General features: G+C 31.8%; 1 protein-coding gene and 1 long non-coding RNA gene across 3 annotated transcripts; both read right to left on the minus strand.

The window, feature by feature from the left end:
* Nucleotides 1-382: 382 nt before the first annotated feature.
* On the minus strand, nt 383-3,812 carry LOC142642798 (uncharacterized). Its single transcript, XR_012845732.1, has 3 exons — nt 3,710-3,812; nt 724-825; nt 383-594 (listed from the first exon to the last, which is right to left on the minus strand). It is a non-coding gene; the product is annotated as an uncharacterized LOC142642798 (long non-coding RNA).
* A 13,579-nt stretch (nt 3,813-17,391) lies between these two features.
* LOC142643731 (uncharacterized) lies at nt 17,392-20,111 on the minus strand. Of its 2 annotated transcripts, none has more exons than XM_075818441.1 (3): nt 19,950-20,111; nt 17,761-17,968; nt 17,392-17,649 (listed from the first exon to the last, which is right to left on the minus strand). In XM_075818441.1, the coding sequence occupies exons 2-3, from the start codon at nt 17,941-17,943 to the stop codon at nt 17,557-17,559; spliced, it is 276 nt and encodes a 91-aa protein (XP_075674556.1). In that variant the 5' UTR covers nt 17,944-17,968; nt 19,950-20,111; the 3' UTR covers nt 17,392-17,556. The 2 variants fall into 2 exon arrangements, with proteins under 2 accessions (XP_075674556.1, XP_075674555.1); XM_075818440.1 differs by having other exon boundaries at nt 17,761-17,953; nt 19,950-20,110.
* Between the last annotated feature and the right edge of the window lie 1,401 nt (nt 20,112-21,512).

Below are 21,512 nucleotides of genomic sequence, written 5' to 3' on the forward strand. Positions count from 1 at the left end.
GCATAAGAGGTCGTGTTTTGGTGCGATAGCAAGTGCCATCCACGAAAAGTAACAAGTTGAGGGTTCAAGTCCAAGTTGATGCCTCTTAAAAAAAAACAAAAGGGGGGGGGGGGGGGGGGAGGGGGTAAGACTTCCTACCAATAACCTCTCCCAAACCCTGCAAAGTGAGAGTCTCGTGCATTGGGTACAACCTTTTATATGGACCGTTTTTCTATGATTAGTAACTTTTACACATTGTCTTCGAATAAAGCTTAAATAAATTAGGTATTTTGTGATGACTGATTTGGAGTCACTGAAGCAATTAAGGATTAGTTTCTTAAAGATTTATAAGATACTTCAAGCAATCTTAACATATTTATTGCTAACAAAATCAAAGGCCATAGCCTGGAGAAATTAGCACAGTTATATATTACTTGTGCAGCAGTTTTACATTCTTTAGAATAAGTAATATGAGGTGGAATGCTGACAGGCACAACAAATTTACAGTAGATACTGAAGATGCTCCTCAACTAAGAATGGTCATGCTTCAAATTTTTTGCTATATGACCGACCCTTCTGAAGCCAAAAGTTAACTAGTAATGAATCAATGATGAGCTGCACCAATAATTTAGTGTAAGCAGAAAGTGTTTTGCAAAGACTTGCTCTTAAACTAAGGAAAAAGAAACATAAACAAATAAGAAAAACAAAATTTTGTGATAAGAAAAAGGGTCAGACAAGGAAAACCTGGTTAATATGTGCCGCAACACAAGGAAGAACTAGCAGCCCTGATTCACAGATTGCACCACCAAGCAGCTCCACTATAGCTACAACAATAAGTACATCTTTCTGCAAAATGAGGTAAAATTGTAACAACTAATATCCAATTAAGGATTTTTTTTGTATACATTACAGACAATACATACCACAGTTACCCAAAAATAAAAAAGCAAGTTCCATATGGCTAAGGGTTTTTTTTGGGGAATTGATATATACACTAACCCCAAAAAGTATAAACTAAAAAGATTGCAACATATAGGATCTCTAGAGGTAATCTTGGATTGAAAATGTGGTATTTCTCAAGGCAACTCAGGCTATCTCATGAGTCATGAACCACATGAAGCCATGTATCAAATCCTCAGCTACAACTTTCTATTCCATAAATGACAGGCTTTTACCAATCTCAACTAAATTTACAATTTAGGCTACATGTTTTTTTTTTTTTTTTATCTGGGTTGGGGGGGGGGGGGGGGGGGGTTGACTGTTAATACAGTAATATGATAGTTTAGATGTCAAGCTGAGTTCATACACAGCATCTAATCAGCTCTCAGCACACTACAGAACAAGCTAAGTCAAGGTAATTATGAAATACATAGACATTTGAAAAGCAAGATAGCGCTTTAAAAATCATTTGGTAACATAGTGAGAAAATTTCACATTGTTGGAAATTACAAAAGCAACATATCTTACTTTCACTGCTATTATTACAAAGACTACTTAAATGGCATTGATATTGAGGATATTTTGCTTCTAGCATGGTAAGGGAGGGCAATATAGTAAGTTAACACATATTTGAAACGTATTAGCAAATTAGTATCTCGAGTTTTAGAAACTCGAGTTCCATTTTAAAACTCGAGTCCCAAAGACTCGCTATATACTTGATGACTTGGACAGGAAATGTCAGGAAATGCCACATACAGACTCGAGTTCTACCAAATCAAAATCGAGTCTCTAAGACTCGATTTTCTTAGTGGAAAACATGGAAATCAAGTCTGTAAGACTTGAGTTCCACAGAGAGACAAACAACGAAAAGGGAAACCCAGCAGAACGTTGAAAAAGAGAGAAACCTAGTAGAAGAAGATGAAGCTCAAACCAATCGAAAATCAAACAAGAACAGAACGAAGATGAAGCCCAGTAGAAGAAGAACAGAACAAAGATGATGAAGAAGAAGAAGAAACCTAAGAAGATGAAGAAACCCAAAACGATCTGATGACAGGAGGAATGATCTGACGACGAAGAACAGAGGAAGAACAGATTGAAAGATTGGACGACACTGGAGCTCCAATTTGACGATTGAACCTTGGGTGGGCGATTGGACAATCTGGTCTTCAGATCTGCACGAAGAAGAACGCTGGGTCTGACTCAGAAGAATGCGAGGAAGAGGAAGTATTAAGTGAAACTCGAGTATTTAAAACTCGAGTCTTAAAAGTGAAACTCGAGTTCCACATGGTTTTTTCTTCCACGTCAACTACCACCACTTACAAATCAAGACTTAAAAACTCGAGTTTTATCTTGGAACTCGAGTTTTAGACACTCGAGATGCTAGTTTTTAACATTGTTTTGAAACGTGACAACTAACTAAATTTTTTTATATTTAATGTTATTTGGAAAAAAAAATCCATTGATATTGATAATTTTCATGTTTCTGGGTTTAATTTATATAAAACAAGAGAGCCGACAAAAAATGTTTGATATCTTAATGAAAAATAACGACTAATTATTTTCTTCCTATTAATTTGTCTAGGGGATGTAAAAGAGCGCTTTCTAGTCTAAAGACAGGGATGAGCTTTCTCACTATACAATGACCACTACAAACGAAGGACCAACAACATCGGAGGAGAAGGAGGAGTAGGAGCTAGCTTTAATTGAAGTAGGGGCAAAATTGAAGCAAAGAAATTCTGAGTTCATATTTTAGACTGTTTTCCTCAATCCACAAACATCACACCCATTAATATTCTTTACACCAACACACCCACAAGTAATGGCACTAATCCCACCAATCCATAGTTTCCACCACAATCTTTCTAGGTGTAACCAAACTTCACTACCATCGTCACCATTGGACATCCAATGAAACAATAATACCACCCCAACAAAAAACAACCACCACAAAACAACATCACCATCACCCAACACAACAAATAGAACCATCCCCACCCCAATGATCACCTTCAGCCATGACTGTTGATATGGATGGCAAATGAGCCTGTTTCAGCGGGGTTTGGATAATGTCATAAAAATATTTGGTATTCAAGTATCCATTTGCCCATTTAAACCCATCTTCTCAAATAGGCGTATAAGAATTTAGCTATCTAACACGCTGATAGAGATTTTCATAAACATTCTCCCACTTTTGAATTGCCGAAACAATAACTTTATGTAAGAGTCAATTGGTACCATGCTGTCAATCTTACTATCACCACAAACACCTGTAGACTACCATTATCTCCATTAATTCCACCACCAACAACAGCATTGTCTACCCATATATCACCACTCACCACCCTTTTCATATCCACCAACACCATACCACCAAACCCCAATTCCTCTTATTTCAAATAAAATAGCTAAATTTTCTTTCTTTAATTATATTCAAACAAACCCCACATGCTATTCCTCTCACGTCTCATAAAGAAACTATTTCCATACAAACAGTGCTATAATAAAACTGATCAGGTTTCAATTTTGATCACATAATCATTGTGAAAATTATACAATTTGTAGGATATCCAAGCCAAATTTCAACTCACAAATGCATGTTTATTAGCTCTGAATGAAGTCCCAAAACAATTAATCAATGATTCAATAACATTCTCTCTAACTTCTAAAAGTGAAAACTGAAAATACCCAATAGCATATTTATTAGCTAATGCCTTTAAAAGTTATAACTTTTAACAAAAACCGAAATTTCATCCACAAAATTCATTGAGAAAAGTCACAGAACCAAACATACCTTTTATCGAACACAAGGCGTGCAATCAAGTGAAGCTAAAAAATAAATAGAGCTTTCAGCTGTGACAAGACCAACCGCTAGGCCGTTTGAAATAAGAGTTTAAAGTCATGTTTTCAGTTTTTAAATAATATTACACGCATTTTTATTCACTTTTTCACCTATACATTTTTTTCAGAAAATACAAACAATATTATCAAAACTGCCTTAGTTTTTATTTGACAAAAAGGAAATGAGTTGTGATAGGGTACGTATTGTATACTTCTATAGCTGCAGAGTTGTGAATGCGTCTAAATTATATGGTATAAGCATTTATGGTCAGAGTCAAAGTTAAGAACTTTTGACTTTTCATGGGGTAGGTCAATAGTTTGTTGACACGTGAATTGGATTTGGTATATTTCAGATGGTTGAAATAATCTAAATTTGCTTGGGATAGAAGTTTGGACTTTATCATTTTTAAGGTAAATTACAAAGTGCAAGACTTAGATACAGTATTTAAGTATTGTTCCTTAAGTTTCCATTTTAAAATTCTATCACATGAATTTTTTCTCATGAGATGAAAGTGCATTTTTTAGTTAACTAGCCATATTGTTGAATTTTAAGAGGAGAACTTAAGGACCAACACCTAAGGTATTGTATGTAAGTTTTGTCCAATTTCAAATACTAACTACTTTTTAGTTAATATACAATTCATCCATTTTGTTAATATATGTCAAAATTAATCCATTAAGGACCCCAAAACAATGAAGTTTGTATTAAACAAAGTTGAAAGTTAATGGTGTAGTTTTGACTATTACTAATGCGTGACTGAATTGAACAAAATTGAAAATTAGATGACTAAATTGAATGACAGTAAAGTAAGAGAAATTAATTAAATTTTAATCAAATTTAGAGGGTCCAATATATAAACATTTCTATTAAAAACAAAAGGCTAACAAAATACAATTCTGTATTGCTTGGGGTGGAAGTTTGGCCGTGATTTTTTTTTTTTTTTTTTTGGGATAAAGTATGGCCCTGAATTGAAAGATTAATCCTTAAAAAAAATTAAAGAGATATTTACTTAAACGACGCCGTTTATACCAATTATTGGAAAGTAGCAACAATTTTTTAGATAGATCATAGATTTGTTCATCATCATGATGATGGCCCAAGAAAACAATTGGCCCGATAGGGATGGTTGGTGTCGACAAATGGGCTAGTAGAATGCAGGCCCAATAGTTTAAAAATTCTAGGATTTTATTTGTTTATTTATTTTAAAAAATAGAAAATTTATTGCATTTTCAACTATATTTTTATGATACAGAAAGTAAATAGACTACAGTCGACCTTAATTTAATCAAATTTAACTGGGGTTGAGTTTTTCTAATCTTGATTTTCAATACAAGTCCACCCACGGCCCAAAAAAATCCAACTCTAACTTGGCTAATATTCAAATTGGGCTCAGATTGATTTGGGTTATTTTGCTCAAGTTGCACCCTACATAATCCACTTAAACGTAAAATCATATATTATATCATTAACTATATATATAAAAAAAAGTTAAGTTATGAAAGTTGTGATTGTGTTAAGTGAATATCTTACCCAATTGTCACATGTATTACTTTTAGTAATATTTTTACTATTATTTTATTAACTATTTTTTTAACAGGTGACTTTTTGCTTCTTATCAACTTATTTATTTATTGAATTGTTTTCATTAACTTGTTAGTAAAAACTTTTCTTCTTTTTATTTTTTATTAAATTTTGGTAATGAGTGCATTCACACATCCGTTAATGAGGAATTTAATGAATCAAACTGCATTGAAAAGTAGCAAAGTACATAAACAAATATTTCAAAGTCAGAGACAAAAAGAAAAATGGAGGAGACAAATTGAGAAATTATGGTATGGAAGAAAGAGGACTAAAACTGAGAAAATGGTCAAAGACTCACCTATGGGCTCAAGGTGAGTTGTGGAAATACGTGTTTGAATATTATAGAAATACGTGTCAGAAGTGTTATTATTATTTAAATCCTAAAAACTGTTGTTTAAACAATAGTACCAAACAACACCGTAATTTTTTGAGAAACATTGCCATCATAGCCAAAGTAAGCAAGATGAATTATTTATTTTTTATTTTTTAACGAGGTAGGAGCAAAGTTTTGAAATTTTTTCCTGAGATAATTTTTTCTTGAGCTAGGAGCAAAGTTTTGATATGTTTATCACAAGTTGATGAATACCTAGTTAATTTAAGTTATTGATATTTAAATTTATCACTAATTACTAATCGGAGAAAGGGGGGGGCCAAAAGTATATCAACTTAAGTTTTTTTTCTTCTATAAAAATAGGGACAACTCATTATAAATCCATATATTTTGATTTTTTTCAAAAAAATGGGGGGGGGGGGGGGGTGGCCCCCATTGGTCCAAACGTGGCTTTTGCCACTGGTGTTTTTGCAACATTTTATAAATCACAATTTTTACATTATTTTAATAACCAATATTTAAAGTCTCTTAGAAAACGGGTCAATCTTGGGAGTCGTAAAAGCTCTAGATCCTGTAGATTTTTTTGAAAATAAAAAAAATTATTTAAAATGAGTTTGCAATGTGTCTATCGACATAAGTTTCCACAAATTCAACCTTAATTCAAAGCATTGAATGTTAATTGTAGGATGATTTGGATCGCTTAGAATAAAGTGAGCAAATCATAAGCTTATTTGATGTTAGGTTGGTTGTTAAACAACCTCCCCCAATATGCGAGTTGCATGTGCCTCGAGCACTGATCTCTAATTCATTATTTAAGATGACCAAATGGAATCAGCATAGTAGGAGGACCCCCTTGCCTTAATCCCTATGAACCTTCCCCTTCTTTCTCTAAAAATTTGTTGTGGATTTTTTTTGGCATGTCTATACTTTAGGCAAATGATAGCTTCTCTTCAATCTTGCAAGGATATATATGATAATTAATTTGTAAGTTATAAATTACTTTAGGATAAAAAAAATTAAGATTTATATTCTCTCTCATATGTGTGTATTATATATATATATATATATGTGTGTGTGTGTGTGTTTTGAGTTTAACTCTATACATGCATCAATATATAATTCATTTCATCCCCCAAGAAAAAATCTTGGCTCACCACTAAAAAGTAGAGACAAGATTTATATTTAAGACCACTTGTTTTTAATACAATAATCAACTGATACTTATCCTATATAAGCTAAGAGGAAAGTGATTAAATTATTAGTATCATGCACATATATTCTTGGAGTATTTTTCATTACTTTTTCTTAGGATATATCATAAAATACTTTGAGAATTAAGGACTATTAAGCGACAATTGGATCCTTGATAACATGTGGTGAACTTGACAAATAGTTGTTAAAGAGTTTTAGGTTAATTGACACTCTCATTTCATATGATCAAAAAGACATGTGGGATTCACATGTTCTGAGAGGAGGGTTGCATATTAGCTGTTGCATGAGACTATATTCCTATTTGATGGTCAAAATCTAGTCTAAAAAGGAACAACTAGTCTACAAATGGAATAAAGATTCTAAATGTGGTGGAAAATGAATTTTTTATAATTTATAATCAACTTGTACTTGAAATGTAATATGATGTACTTTTTAGTTTTTAGCTTACCGAAAAAGATCCTAAACCTTTTATTCATTAACAATTAATTGACAAATAGTTTTTATACATTTTAGATCAATGGTACTCTCATCTCATGTGATAGAAATGGTATGCGGGGTCCACATGTTATAAGAGGATAATGCATAAAACTGTCACATAAGATTATTTTTTCAATTGATGGTTAAGATCTAGGTTTCAATCCTTACATCTTCACCTAATCCCAAAGAAAAGGACAAATTGTCTGAAAAATCGATCAAAGATTCCAAATGTGATGGATTGATAAAATTTGTTTGTACTAGGAAATTGAAATGTCATGTACTTTTGAGCTTACTTGGGAAGATTCTAAACCTAATAGACATCTTAACATTGTGTTTAATTTGAAAAATAAAAAATTTAAGGGAGGAAATAGTTTGGGGGGATTTGGAGGGGTAAGATACCCCTCTAAACCGTCTTTCCCTTCCAAATAGTTTGGGGGTATTAATTTTATCCTTATGATTTTAATTTAATGTCAATATCTTTAAATAAAATTCTCCTTCCTATTTTAATTTCTAAAACATCCAAACAAAACAGATGAATGTCTATATTCCATTTCCAACTTAAAATTTTATTTTATTTTATATTTTATAAATGAAGCAGAAGGAAGGGAATACAATTCCCCTCCCATTTCCTCTCTTTCTTTTTTTTTTTTTTTTGAGAAACCCATTTCTTCTCTTTTCAAACTTTCTAACATGCCATAAGTTAAAGTAACCACAATCCTATTTTCGTAACTCAGATTCAACTTGGGCTAATCAGAATCAACCCAAAAAGAGTTGACTTGAGCCCATTAAAATTTTTATCTAACCAAGGCCCTTTCAATTGCGTCAAGCTTCATAGCAATTTTGCCTTGAAGTGAGAATGTAGTACAAATGAAAAAGAAGACTTAGGATTTGTTTGGATACAACTGAAAACTGAAAATACTATAGTAAAATAATTTTTAAATGTGTGAATAGTGCCGTAGGATCTATTTTTAATATTTTTTTTGAATAAAGTGGTAATAGGTCCCATGAACAGTGCGTGAACAGTAAAAACTGATAGCTGAAATAACTTCTCAGTAAAAAAAAAAAAAAAAAAAAAAAAAGCTGAAAACGCTGACCGCAAGACGCAGCCACTCTATCCAAACGCTACCTTAATATCAAAGATATGTAAACCAAGCCATAACGAATATGGAATTTAATATAAATTATATTTTTTTTTTTTTTTTTTTTTTTTGAGAATCATATACAGGACGAAGCCAAGATTTTAAGTTAAGGGAGCAATCCCGACCTCTAGTTTGGCGGCTTCTTAGTTGCGGAGGTCTTTTTTTTTTTTTTTTTTTTTTGAGTTTTTAATGTGAGCATTTGTTTGAGTAAAATTGGTTAATTGGACTTAATTTTTTTTAGCTTTACTATTGGTGATTTTTGTTGTTGCACAAATGTTTTTGGGCTAGTATATCTTGTTTTAGATTTTAAATCTATAAATTTTTTTTAATGGCCTTTAAAATGAGAAAAGTGCTAGAAGTATATTGCTGATATAGTGAGTGATTATTGATAAGTAAAAAAGTAATACAAGTAATAGGCTCAGATGCGAACTAATAAGAATTTGTATCTCAACAGTTTATAAAAATATTGTAAATAAATTTGTATCTTTAACGTTACTCTAAAAAGATTCTATGATATTGTTAAGAGAGCAAAATGTAATTTTTTAGAACAAAATTGCTAAAATTAATGCATATATATATATTAATATATATTTTTAAAAAAAATTTGGGGGGGGGGGGCACTGCCCCCTGGTCAATTAATGCCTCTGTCCCTGATCATATAAATTATATTTTTGATTCCTTAGATCTTGAATGATTTTAGTCTCTTTTAAAATGTAACACCATTATCCTTTTGTTAATTTTTCATTAATATATTGCTTAGTTATCTAATACTAATAAAATGTTGAGCACCTTATATTTAAGGGACCAAAATGAAACAATCCCATGTTTAAAAGACGAAAATCAAACTGATCCAATATTTAAATTGTAAAGAACCAAAATTGAACTAACCCATATGTTAAGTTTGTAATTTGTAATTTAGAAACGCCGACATTAGCTAAAAAGGTTGCACCAACAACATGCTGATAGCCATGTAAACAATAAATGGACAAAAAAAATAAAGGAACAAATTTGTTCCCTTTTTTTAAGTTTACAAAATCAAAGTCCAACAAACCCCTAATGTAAGAGACCAAAGATGAAGTTTATCTTAGATTTTATATTTCATTAAACCTTTTAGTGTTATAATTAAAAGGTTTTTTCATTTTAATCAATAATTATTTCATGCATTTGATATATTTATTTTCTTCGTGGATACCACATTTTATAAAAAGAAATATGCATATATATATATATATATATATATATATATATATATATATATATATATATATATATATGTTGCATGAAATACTACAATAGAGCCCACACATTATACAAATAAATTGGCATATATTGGATGCATGAAAAAAAAAAAAACAAAAAAACAAAAAAGCAAGCTATCAATAATCCTATTACTACTACTCATGCCCGAATGCTTAATTAATCTTTATCAGATATATCTGCAGGAATAACTACTATATACAACAGATATTAGGCAATGCAAGACCCAACAAGTAATCTGATTTCCGAAAGATTGGGCAATGAAATTGACCACAGCGATGAATTACCTCAATCAGAAACTTATATCCTATAAGATTCAAACACGATTAGCTTATTACTGAAAAGGGACCATAGCAGCAAAACTGCAAAGCATGCATGAAAGAAGCCAAATGAACAATGATTTTTCTTTATCTGAAATCTAATTTGAGACAGTCATATGTACTCATATATACCATCCAAGCAGGAATATCATATCTGGTGATGGTGCTAAAATCCACCAGTTGTCACGTGGCCCTCACTTTACTCGAAACAACACCTGCACAACAACAGACAAGACCAACAAAGGGCACCGGTGTGGTGCCGACCAAAAACCCTCCGAAGGTCAAGTTAGAACTTCTTTTCTTCTTTACAACCCTAAAGTGCTAGAGCTGAAGTGAATTATGCATACTGTGGTTTATGAGAGTTTTGGGGTATATATAGTAGCATGGATCCGAAATAAGCGCCTTGGTGAGGAAGTACTTTCCTTCTAGGAGAGTAATTTATGGATTTTACGTATCATCTAGATCCCTTTTCCTTATAGGAATCTTCTTGACTAAGGCCAAGCGTGTAGCGCAAGAACTTTCCTTATATGCACGTACATGATGGACAAAACAGGCTATGGATGAAGGTTGGGTTATCCCCTTCAGCTTTTACTTCCTAAGGTCGTCAGCCTACGTATGTCTTCGGTAAGGTCGTCAGCCTATGTATGTCTCCAGTAAGGTCGTCAGCTTAGGACCTTCAGCTTTGACTCCATCAGATTTTCTTCCTTCAGCCCAACGTCGTCAGATATGAGACGGAGCCGCGGACGTAAAAAGGGGATGGTTTGGTAATCAGAGCTGTCGGGCTTGATACTCCCGTCACCTACCTTAAGGTATTTAGTAACATACAATTATCCTCATCAATATCAAATGCAAACTTCTAACAAATTTAGCTACAAAATTGGTTGTCACCTTGCATTACAATCTTATTTAATATCTTTTTATTAGAGGTAAATTTTGACAAATCAACTATTGAATTTGTATTTTCTTCTTATAACCTCCATATTTGCAAAATTTCTAAAAAATTAAAGATCAATAGCTATAGGAAACTCAAGCTCTAGGAATTTTGTTTAGGGAGTCATTAAAAAACTTAAATGAAAAAAATTTAATAAAAAGAGAACTTGAATATATCGAGTTATTGACAAAAAAAAATTGAAGTTTTACAATTTCCTTTTACAAGTTTTCAAATTTTGAATTGTTATATGATAGTTCATTATGAGTATTTATTATCATTGTAGGTAGTTATGACCATTTTATTTTGTTAAGTCTGTCTAACATTTTTATTTTTATGTACTTGTTATTATCTATTTGTCTTTGTTTTTATAAATATATTTTAAACTAAATGAATAAAACTCAACTCATTGGTTTTGTATTAATTATTGATGCATACAATCACACTCATTCATACATAAATAATACACTACGTGTCTACTTAACCAATCAAATACTTGAACAATCACTAACTTTACAATTTTTTTCTTGAATTTTTCTGACTTTATAATAAAAAGTTATTATAACATAATAACAATACAGAAACATGCAACAAACCCTTTCTATTTCCTAATTACGAAATTATATAGAGTAATTGTTAAATTTCCCATGAAAGTTGCGTCAAAACATTTCCCTTATATTTATACTTTACACGCAAACTTCCAACACACATCATTATTTACACAAATAACATTATAACAAAAAGTAATGCACATAATCAATATTAGATACACTCGCACATGTATAATATAAAGAATAATGCTAGAGATACAAACTATTTTTAAATTTTTTTTGCAAACTGCTGATGTGGTAAGTGATTATTGGTAAATGAAAAAGTGATATTAATGGTGGGTCTATATAAAAACCAATAAGAAGTTGGCCACAAACATTTTGTACAAATGTTGTAAAATAGTTTATAGTTGTAACATTACTCTAATATAAATCTCTATATATATAAAATAGGTGAAGCAAAGAGAAACTCAAATTGCAATTCTAAATTAGAATCCTAATTTTGTGCCATGTGTCAAGATTCATGTGGCTCCATTTTTTTTTCCCCACACACGTATATTTCCAGGTTCACCTCCCTTTCTACAATAATCAAAATCCAAAATCCTTCCTCTCTTACTCACCTAACGGTGCACGTACCCAGTTACCACATCGATTCAGGCACCTTCATATACATCTCCCTTCTTCTTCAATGAATGCTCTGGAATTTGAAAAGAATCTCTTGGGGTATCAATGATGCATGTATTTGGGTATTTTTATATCTTATATAAGAAGAGGTTTTCCATATATTCCGATTGTACTCACAATGTTAATGGTCCTGGTTTATGCTTCCTAAGGTTTGATTACTTCTTTCTTTCATCTGCCTGTACTTTCATTCGTTTTTGTGAATAGTTTTTATTGTTTAATTATAAAAAAAAATTGTTCTCCTATCATTGATGTTATTGTGGTGATGGTATAAAGATGAAACAACTTTTGATCTTCACTTTTCTTTTCTTTTTTGGGCCTATATTACAGATATCCACTTTTGGTTCAGCATGTGAAGAGAGACACTAAAGAGGCAGAGGTCTGGAATGCCTATAGAAATATTTGTTTGCCCCATGCCGCCACCTATGCTTTTCATAGTTTTACACTTTTACTCCTACGTCCCAACATTTTCTTTTATTATACAAACTAACCCCAATTCACAAGGAAATGCTTGAAATCATTATTACCCTTTTGGTTGTCTAGGATGTCGGATAACTCTTTGTTTGTTTGTTTGTTGTTGTTGTTGTTGTTGTTTTTTTTTTTTTTTTTTTTTTTTAAAGTTAAAATGGATTGGATATCTACTATGTTACCAATTTGTTAATGTTGCAGCTAAGAATTTGACTTAGTTTGCAATTCATCAAAGTTAATGTTGCAGCTCTAGAGCAATTTCCATTGTTATATTTCAAATAAATATACTATTGTAATGGGTTGACAAATTTTTTTTCAATATATTGCTGATAAAGTGGTAGAACTCTTTGTATATTTAAAGGATGCGTTTATTCACACTCTTTGTTGCATTAACATTTTTATTTGAGACTCCAAAGACAATCCAGAAAGGAGGAGTAGATGAAGTAATTGTTACTAATATTTTTGAAGTGAAGACTGAAGAAGTCTAATCTTCTTGGAGTGAAGAAGTCTATGGAGTAAGATCCATCGGCTTTGATATATATATATATATATATATATATATTTTTTTGTGTGTGTTTATTTTATTTTAGAATAAATAGATCCGTATAGCAACAAATTTATGTTTATTTTATTTTTGTATACATAGATCTGTATAGTAGTAGAAGATTGATGAAATATAAGCTAGGTATCATATTTGTTATTCAAATATTAACAATGTAAGTGCACAATTGCACCTGGACCCAAGAACAGTTATGGCTCAGGCCCAATGAGCCTTAAACAATAAGAATTTGTAGAGCGTGGGCTTGAAACCCAGATTAGAAGTATATGAGGATTCAATGACAAACTAAGGATTGCAAGTAATTGAAAACAACAAGGAATGTTGTAACTGGGCCTCCTCGGACGTAAGCCGAGAGCTGTTCTTATATTATATCTCACCCTTCTTCTTTTGTCTTTTTTAGGTTACAAAACGTTCCGTCCCCATTTCTGTTCCAGATCCCCCTTTAAATACTCTTCTTTTTAGTACTTTATACACGTGTTACCCCAATCCCTCCCTTAGCCTAGATATTTCTTTTCTTAGTGCCTTTGAACAGTAACTAGAAGTTTCCCTTCCACTGTTCAAGTGTCACCTCCCCATCAATGCGGCCAGGGTGGTAGGTGCAGGGTCTTTAATGTGGAGGTAGCAGCCTTTATTTTTGACATTTCTTCAACACCGGTGCTTCTGGGACATTCTGGGGTTCACCCCCTTTAACCATTGGTCTTGACCGTGTCATTCCCTAACCTTTACCATGAAGTCTCAGGTTCTCTGATGTCAGTCCGAGGGGAAAAACATCCTCGGCTCGGTCCTCGGATCCTCGGCATATGGGCCGACCTAAAGTATCAACAAGCCCTAAACTCAAGAGTAGGTCGGCCTTCCTTAGCAAGGCCCAATGGCCCATATCCCTATTAAGATATTTTTACTCCCCACAAACAACAACAACAATATTATTATTAATCACTATTTTTTCAAGAATATAATAATAATAATAATAATAATAATAATAATAATAATAATAATAATAATAATTATTATTATTATTATTTGTGCGAAAGGTATTATATATATATATTTATAAAATCAAAGCTGAGAGAAAATATAATTTAAATTCTAAATTGGATAGTTAATTTTGCATCATGTATCTTATCTAAAATTTTAAATTTTTGTGCATGCATTAACACCTAACACGGAAGTTAGAAAACCACAATAATCAAGTTCATTCACCTAAGCAAAAATATTCAACTTGCACACTATAAAAATCCCTACCATCCTATTCATTGTTCATATAAGCATAAATATACAACCTTCCAGAAACATTCAACCACATTTTCCACAAAAAAAAAAAAAATTCCTACACCTCCACCCCTTACAAGTTAAAACTAACACAAACTTTCACTCTCGCATAGATCTTCACATTTAACTTTCGTCTATCTCTCAAATGCATAATTTTTACTCTGAGTTTTTAAAGACATTGAAGGTAGTTTCTCTCTATCTCCCTTGCTTTCATATTCTTATTTTTTCCCCGATTTGGGCTGCGATTTGTGCAATCATTTTTTTTAGTGGTATGATGAAGATCAAAAAAGCAAAGTCTCCATTAACAAAACAAAGCACATACTCCTAAGAAAAGGGGAGTAAATGTTTTCCTTTCTTTTTGTGAAAATTTTGTTTTTGAATTATATATTTATATATTAGTTTTTCTATGATTAATGTTGTATGTATTGCTAGTCATATTCATAGGGTTTGAGCTTTGGACAATTCGCATAGAAAATTTGTGTTAACTGATCAGTTTGATTATTACTATCGGTAAATTTGTCTGGCACCACAAATCAATCCCCCACCTCCTCTTTTTCCAGTTCCTTTATGTTAATATTTATTGGCTATATGATTTCCTTCTTTTCTTCCAACCAAGCTCACATGAAGAAACCGAGTTTGAATGGGACATATATACTTTTTGAACTTTCCCTGCCAATCCTGTTTTGAATGTACCTATTATATCATTATCATGTAAATTATGAGTGGGTTGTGGGATTAATTTGTGGTGCTTCTTCCTTTTTGATTGCTTACTAAAAGTCCTTAAGTTTATACTACTAGCATGTTTGATTCTGGAAAACCTTTGTTATGTGTTTTTGGGCTAAGCATTATTTGCTTCATTTGAATTTTTTGTTAGTTTTGTATGCTATGCAAGTTAATTTATTCCTTTGTTTGACTTGGTTCTATGTGTTAGAATTCAGAACCACCGAATTAACCAATATTATTGTCAAAGTTATATTCAACTGAAATTTGTTTGTTATGTTTTATTATTTCATAGCTCTAACATCTACAATTCCTTTTCTCCCCCTTTCAAGATGAATTGGTTTTCCGGGGTCATAGGGGAAATTTTGCAGTGGCTGCTTCTTTTGCTTTGCCAACTACTAGACTAATATGTGGCTTATGTCCAGTATTAATTGTAGAAAATTACATTGCAATCCCAGTTGTGTTCATTGCCCTACGTTTCCTACTATGTAATATTTATTAGTACAGTGTTTTACAAGGTTTATCTTCATTTTTTATGGGAAAAAAGTGTCATTCAAAATTTGAATGCTTTTTTTTATAGATTTTTTCTTCTTCAAAATTTCTTATTAACGTTATGAAGTTTACGTAAAATTAAAAGCAGACAATTAGTAATTAGAAAACAAGCAAGCAAATAGTTTAAATTACACAAAAGATATTTATAATAATATTATTCTAACTTATATATTCATTTTAAATATTGATTTCAATTTTTTTTAATCCAAATTAATAAAACATTTTCGTTACATCATATGAAGTTTTCCTATAAATAAATAATAATTAAAAAAAAATTATGAAAAGCAGGCAATTATCACTTAGAAAATAAGCAAGTAAAAAAAGATAAAAAAAAGTGCTTCACAATATCAAAAATTAAGAATTAATAAATTTTTAAAAAAAATATGGACAATTTACATTTCTACCTAAGAATATTCTTACAAGATTTTTTTAAGAGTTAACAAAATATAAGAATGACTATATATCTATAGTATTTAAATTATATATATAGGAATTATACTATGCATCTTAATATGTATTTTTTAAGTATATCCATGCATACGCATGGGGTAACAGGCTAGAACCATAAAATTTGAATCATCTGCATTTTCTAATAAAGTTTGCTAAATTATAAATTAGAACCATCATTTGTAACTTAAAATCTCCGAATTTATACATCTAATCTACAAAACAATACCTACTAAATAATAAAGCACAATCTTTCTTGTCCAAAGCATATTTTATGTCACTGTGATGACACTGAACCATACTTATGTGGAACCACACAACAATAATAAAATAAAAGTAAACCATCCACTGATCACACGTCACATACCTCCTAGAAATCAATTATACAAATTCTATCAAACTATACTCATCTAAGCTAGAAGATAGACAATACAAACAACATTTCCCATACGCCCAACGTACAATCCACCTATACACACAAACCACTCTTATGCCAATCATTTATAAGCAATTACAAGTAAAGCCCCAGTTGATAAGCCACATCATATAAGGTTTGCTGGTCTGCTCGATTGAAATTGTAAAAAAATTACATAATGCTAAGTTTTGTTAATGAAATTTTCTGGTTAATAATATGAATTTAGACTTAACTAAGCCTTTTAAACATGAATAAACTCATGATTAATAAAAAAAACCAATAGTAACACTTAATTAGTAAAATGCGATATTTTTTTTCCATTGTCTTATTTAATTATATCCATTCATGTGCGGTAGTACGAGGTACATACTAGTTTATGATAAAGAGTGACACTTTCATAAATACTTATTTTTACTCCTAGAGTTGGAAATATTTGTAATAAAGGTGTATAAAATTTAAGTAAGGATGTGCAAAATAACATTTTTAAGAATAAATTAAAATATTAAATTAAAAATTTATATTATATATATAAAAAAAAAATTGAAGTCAGGGGGTTCATTTGAATCCCTGAACGAAGTGTACCGCCTCCCCTGTATGTCATCAATAAATTGTTTAAATTTCAAGTTTTTGTAATTTAAAATTTTGCATAAAATATAATCTTATAGATCATATAGTAAATAATATCTGATTGACATAGAATTTAAAACGTGAATTAAGACCGTAAAGAATATGCAATCCAACGGTTAGATTTTCGAAATATATAATAATGTTAATGTAAGGTTGTAGCATTAGATTACAACCAATTTTGTAGCTAAATTTTGTCATTGATATTATTATCCTTGCAGAAAATTATGGTCCTAAAATATCATGTTGTCAGCAAGGGAGGGGAGGCATTCTAGTCCAACACCGTTGTTTGGAGGGGCAGAGAGCTTTCAACCTCCTTAGTTTCAGAACTCCTTTCTGCAACAATCTTTGACATTCCAAACATCTGAAATTGTATATGAACTACACAATTAGTACAAGTACAAACAGGAAAAGCAATGAAGAAACAAGTTTGGGGAATGGAATAAGTAACATCAAGTTGAAAGAGAAATTCGACCTTCTTCAGGGTCTTCTGGAAGCAATTTTTGTGTTCATCCATAGATGCATGGATGAACTCATCAATGTGGTCCTTCAAATCCTCCAAGAAAGCGGCATCATCATTCTTCTTTGTGCGACATGAAGGGGTGACTGTAGCAGCAGGTGATGGCTGCTTTTTAGGTTGACTTTTCTGTGCTTCCATCCTCAGTTAGCTGATAAATAAGTTACTCCATATTAACACTAATCTAATCAAACAACTTTGATGAGATGAAACTAACAACTTTGCTTAATAACCATCAATCACTTTAAAGTACATCATAGCCACGTCAATACACTCAATTCCTTTTTATTTATTCTATTTAGAATCTTTACAAACCAATCAGCAACATATTATACCAGAATTAACAGAATAATCTAAATAACATACCGTGCATTAAAAATAAAGTAGTTGAGAACACAAAACTGCCACGCAAACATGGTGTCCTCCTATGAGCGTAGGATCCAAGTATAATATAAACACAACTTATTTGAACTTGTCACAGAAAATGTTTTTGTTGTTGTTGTTGTTGTTGTTGTTGGGGGGGGGGGGGGGGTGGTTGACTGTTGATACAGTAATGTGATGGTTTAGATGTCAAGCTGAGTTCAGATACACAGCATCTAATCAGCTCTCAGCACACTACAGAACAAGCTAAGTCAAGGTAATTATGAAATACACAGGCATTTGAAAAGCAAGATAGCCCTTTAAAAATCATTTGGTAACATAGTGAAAAATTTCACATTGTTGAAAATTACAAAAGCAAGATATCTTACTTTCATTGCTATTATTACAAAGACTACTTAAATGGCATTGATATTGATAATTATCATGTTTCCGGGTTTAATTTATATAAAATAAGAGAGCCGACAAAAAATGTTTGATATCTTAATGAAAAATAATGATTAATTATTTTCTTTCTATTAATTTGTCTAGAGGATGTAAAAGAGGTCTTTCTAGTCTAAAGGCAGGGATGAACTTTCTCACTATACAATGACCACTACAAATGAAGGACCAACAACAACGGAGGAGAAGGAGGAGGAATAGGAGTAGGAGCTAGCTTTAATTGAAGTAGGGGCAAAACTGAAGCAAAGAAATTCTGAGTTCCTATTTTGGACTGCTTTCCTCAATTCATAAACATCACACCCATTAATATTCTTAACACCAACACACCCACAACTAATGCCACTAGTGCCACCAATCAATAGTTTCCACCACAATCTATCTAGGTGTAACCAAACTTCACTACCACCGTCACCATTGGACATCCAATGAAACAATAATACCACCCCAACAAAAAACAACCACCACAAAACAGCATCACCACCACCCAACACAACAAATAGAACCATCCCCACCCCAATGATCACCTTCAGCCATGACTGTTGAAATGGGTGACAAATGAGCCTGTTTCAGCGGGGTTTGGATAATGTCATAAAAATATCTGGTATACAAGTATCCATTTGCCCATTTAAACCCATCTTCTCAAATAGGCATATAGGAATTTAGTTATCTAACACGCTGAGATTGTCATAAAACATTCTCCCACTTTTGAATTGCCGAAACAAGAACTTTATGTGAGAGTCAATTGGTACCATGCTGTCAATCTCACCATCACCACAAACACCTGTAGACTGCCATTATCTCCATTAACTCCACCACCACTAACAGCATTGTCTACCCATATATTACCACTCACCACCCTTTTCATATCCACCAACACCATGCCACCAAACCCCAATTCCTCTTATTTCAAATAAAATAGCTAAATTTTCTTCCTTTACTTATATTCAAACCACATGCTATTCCTCTCACATCTCATAAAGAAACTTAGGAAAGCAAAACCAAAACAGAAACATAATTTCCATACAAACAGTGCTATAATAAAACTGATCAGGTTTCAATTTTGATCACATAATCATTGTGAAAATTATTCATTCTGTAGGATATCCAAGCCAAATTTCAACTCACAAATGCATGTTTATTAGCTCTGAATGAAGTCCCAAAACAATTAATCAATGATTCAATAACATTCTCTCTAACTTCTAAAAGTGAAAACTGAAAATACCCAATTGCATATTCATTAGCTAACGCGTTTAAAAGTTAGAACTTTTAACAAAAACCGAAATTTCATTCACAAAATTCATTGAGAAAAGTCACGGAATCAAACATACCTTTTATCGAACACAAGGCGTGCAATCAAGTGAAGCTGAAAAATATATAGAGGCTTCAGCTGTGACAAGACCAACCGCCTTAGTTTTTATTTGACAAAAAGGAAATGGGTTGTGATAGGGTACGTATTGTATACTTCTATAGCTGCAGAGTTGTGAACGAGTCTGTGAATTATTGGGTATAAGCATTTATGGTCAGAGTCAAAGTTAAGAACTTTTGACTTTTCATGGGGTAGGTCAATAGTTTGTTGACACGTGGATTGGATTTTGTATATTTCAGATGGTTGAAATCATCTAAAATTTTCTTGGGAAAGAAGCTTTAAATGTGATTGGATAGAGCGTTTTGGCGTCTGCGTTTTCAAGCCGCGCGTTTTGCAGTTTTTTTTTTTTTCAAGCGCACTTGTTGACTTTTTACTGTGAACAGTGCATCTGTGCACTGTTCATGGGACCCACAATTTTCAATATTCAGCAACTTTTTCATTGAAAATGGGTCCTACCGTACTATTTACACATTTAAAAAATATTTTGCTACAGTATTTTCATTTTCAGTTTTTAACAGACCCTTAGACTTATAATTTTTAAGGTAAATTACAAATGGTAAGACTTAGGTATAGTATTTAAGTGCTGTTTCTTAGGTTTTCATTTTAAGATTCTGTCACATGAATTTTTTTATGGCATAGAAGTGTATTTTTTAGTTAACTAGCCACGTGACTGAATCTTAAAAAGGGCACCTAAGGAACAGTACCTAAAATACTATATCTAAATTTTGTTCAATTATAAATGCTAACTAACTTATTCATCCATTCAGTTAATATTTGTTAAAATTGATCCATTAAGGACCCAAAGCAATGAAGTTTGTATTAAACTAAGTTGAAAGTTAATGGTGTAATTTTGACTAATTCTAATGTATGACTGAATTGAACAAAATTAAAAATTAGAGGACTGAATTGAATGAAAATAAAGTAAGAGAAATTAATTGAATTTTAATCAAAGTTAGAGGGCCCAATATATAAAAATTTCTATTAAAAACAGAAGGCTAACAAAATACAATTCTATATTGCTTGAAGTGGAAGTTTGGCACGTGATTTTTTTTGGGGATAAAGTTTGGCTGTGAATTGATAGATTAATCCTTAAAAAAAAAAAAAAGATATTTACTCAAGCGACGCCGTTTATACCAATTATTGGTAAGTAGCAGCAATTTTTAGATAGATATGTTCATCATCATGATGGGCCCAACAAACCAATTGGCCCGATAAGGATGGTTGGTTTTGACAAATGGGATAGTGGAATGCAGGCCCAATAGTTTAAAATTTCTAGGATTTTATTTTTTATTTTTATATATATTAAAAATAGAAAATTTACTGCATTTTCAACTATATTGTTATGATACAGAAAGTAAATAGGCTACATTCGACCCTAATTTAGTCAAATTTAATTTGGGTTGTGTTTTTTTAATCCTAAATTTCAACCCAAGTCCACCTATGGCCTAAAAAAAATTCAACTCTAACTTGTCTAATATTCAAATTGGGCTCAGGTTGATTTGGGTTATGTTGTTCAAGTTGCATT

This window comes from Castanea sativa, chromosome 7 (assembly GCF_040712315.1).
Source record: "Castanea sativa cultivar Marrone di Chiusa Pesio chromosome 7, ASM4071231v1".
Taxonomy (NCBI): domain Eukaryota; kingdom Viridiplantae; phylum Streptophyta; class Magnoliopsida; order Fagales; family Fagaceae; genus Castanea; species Castanea sativa.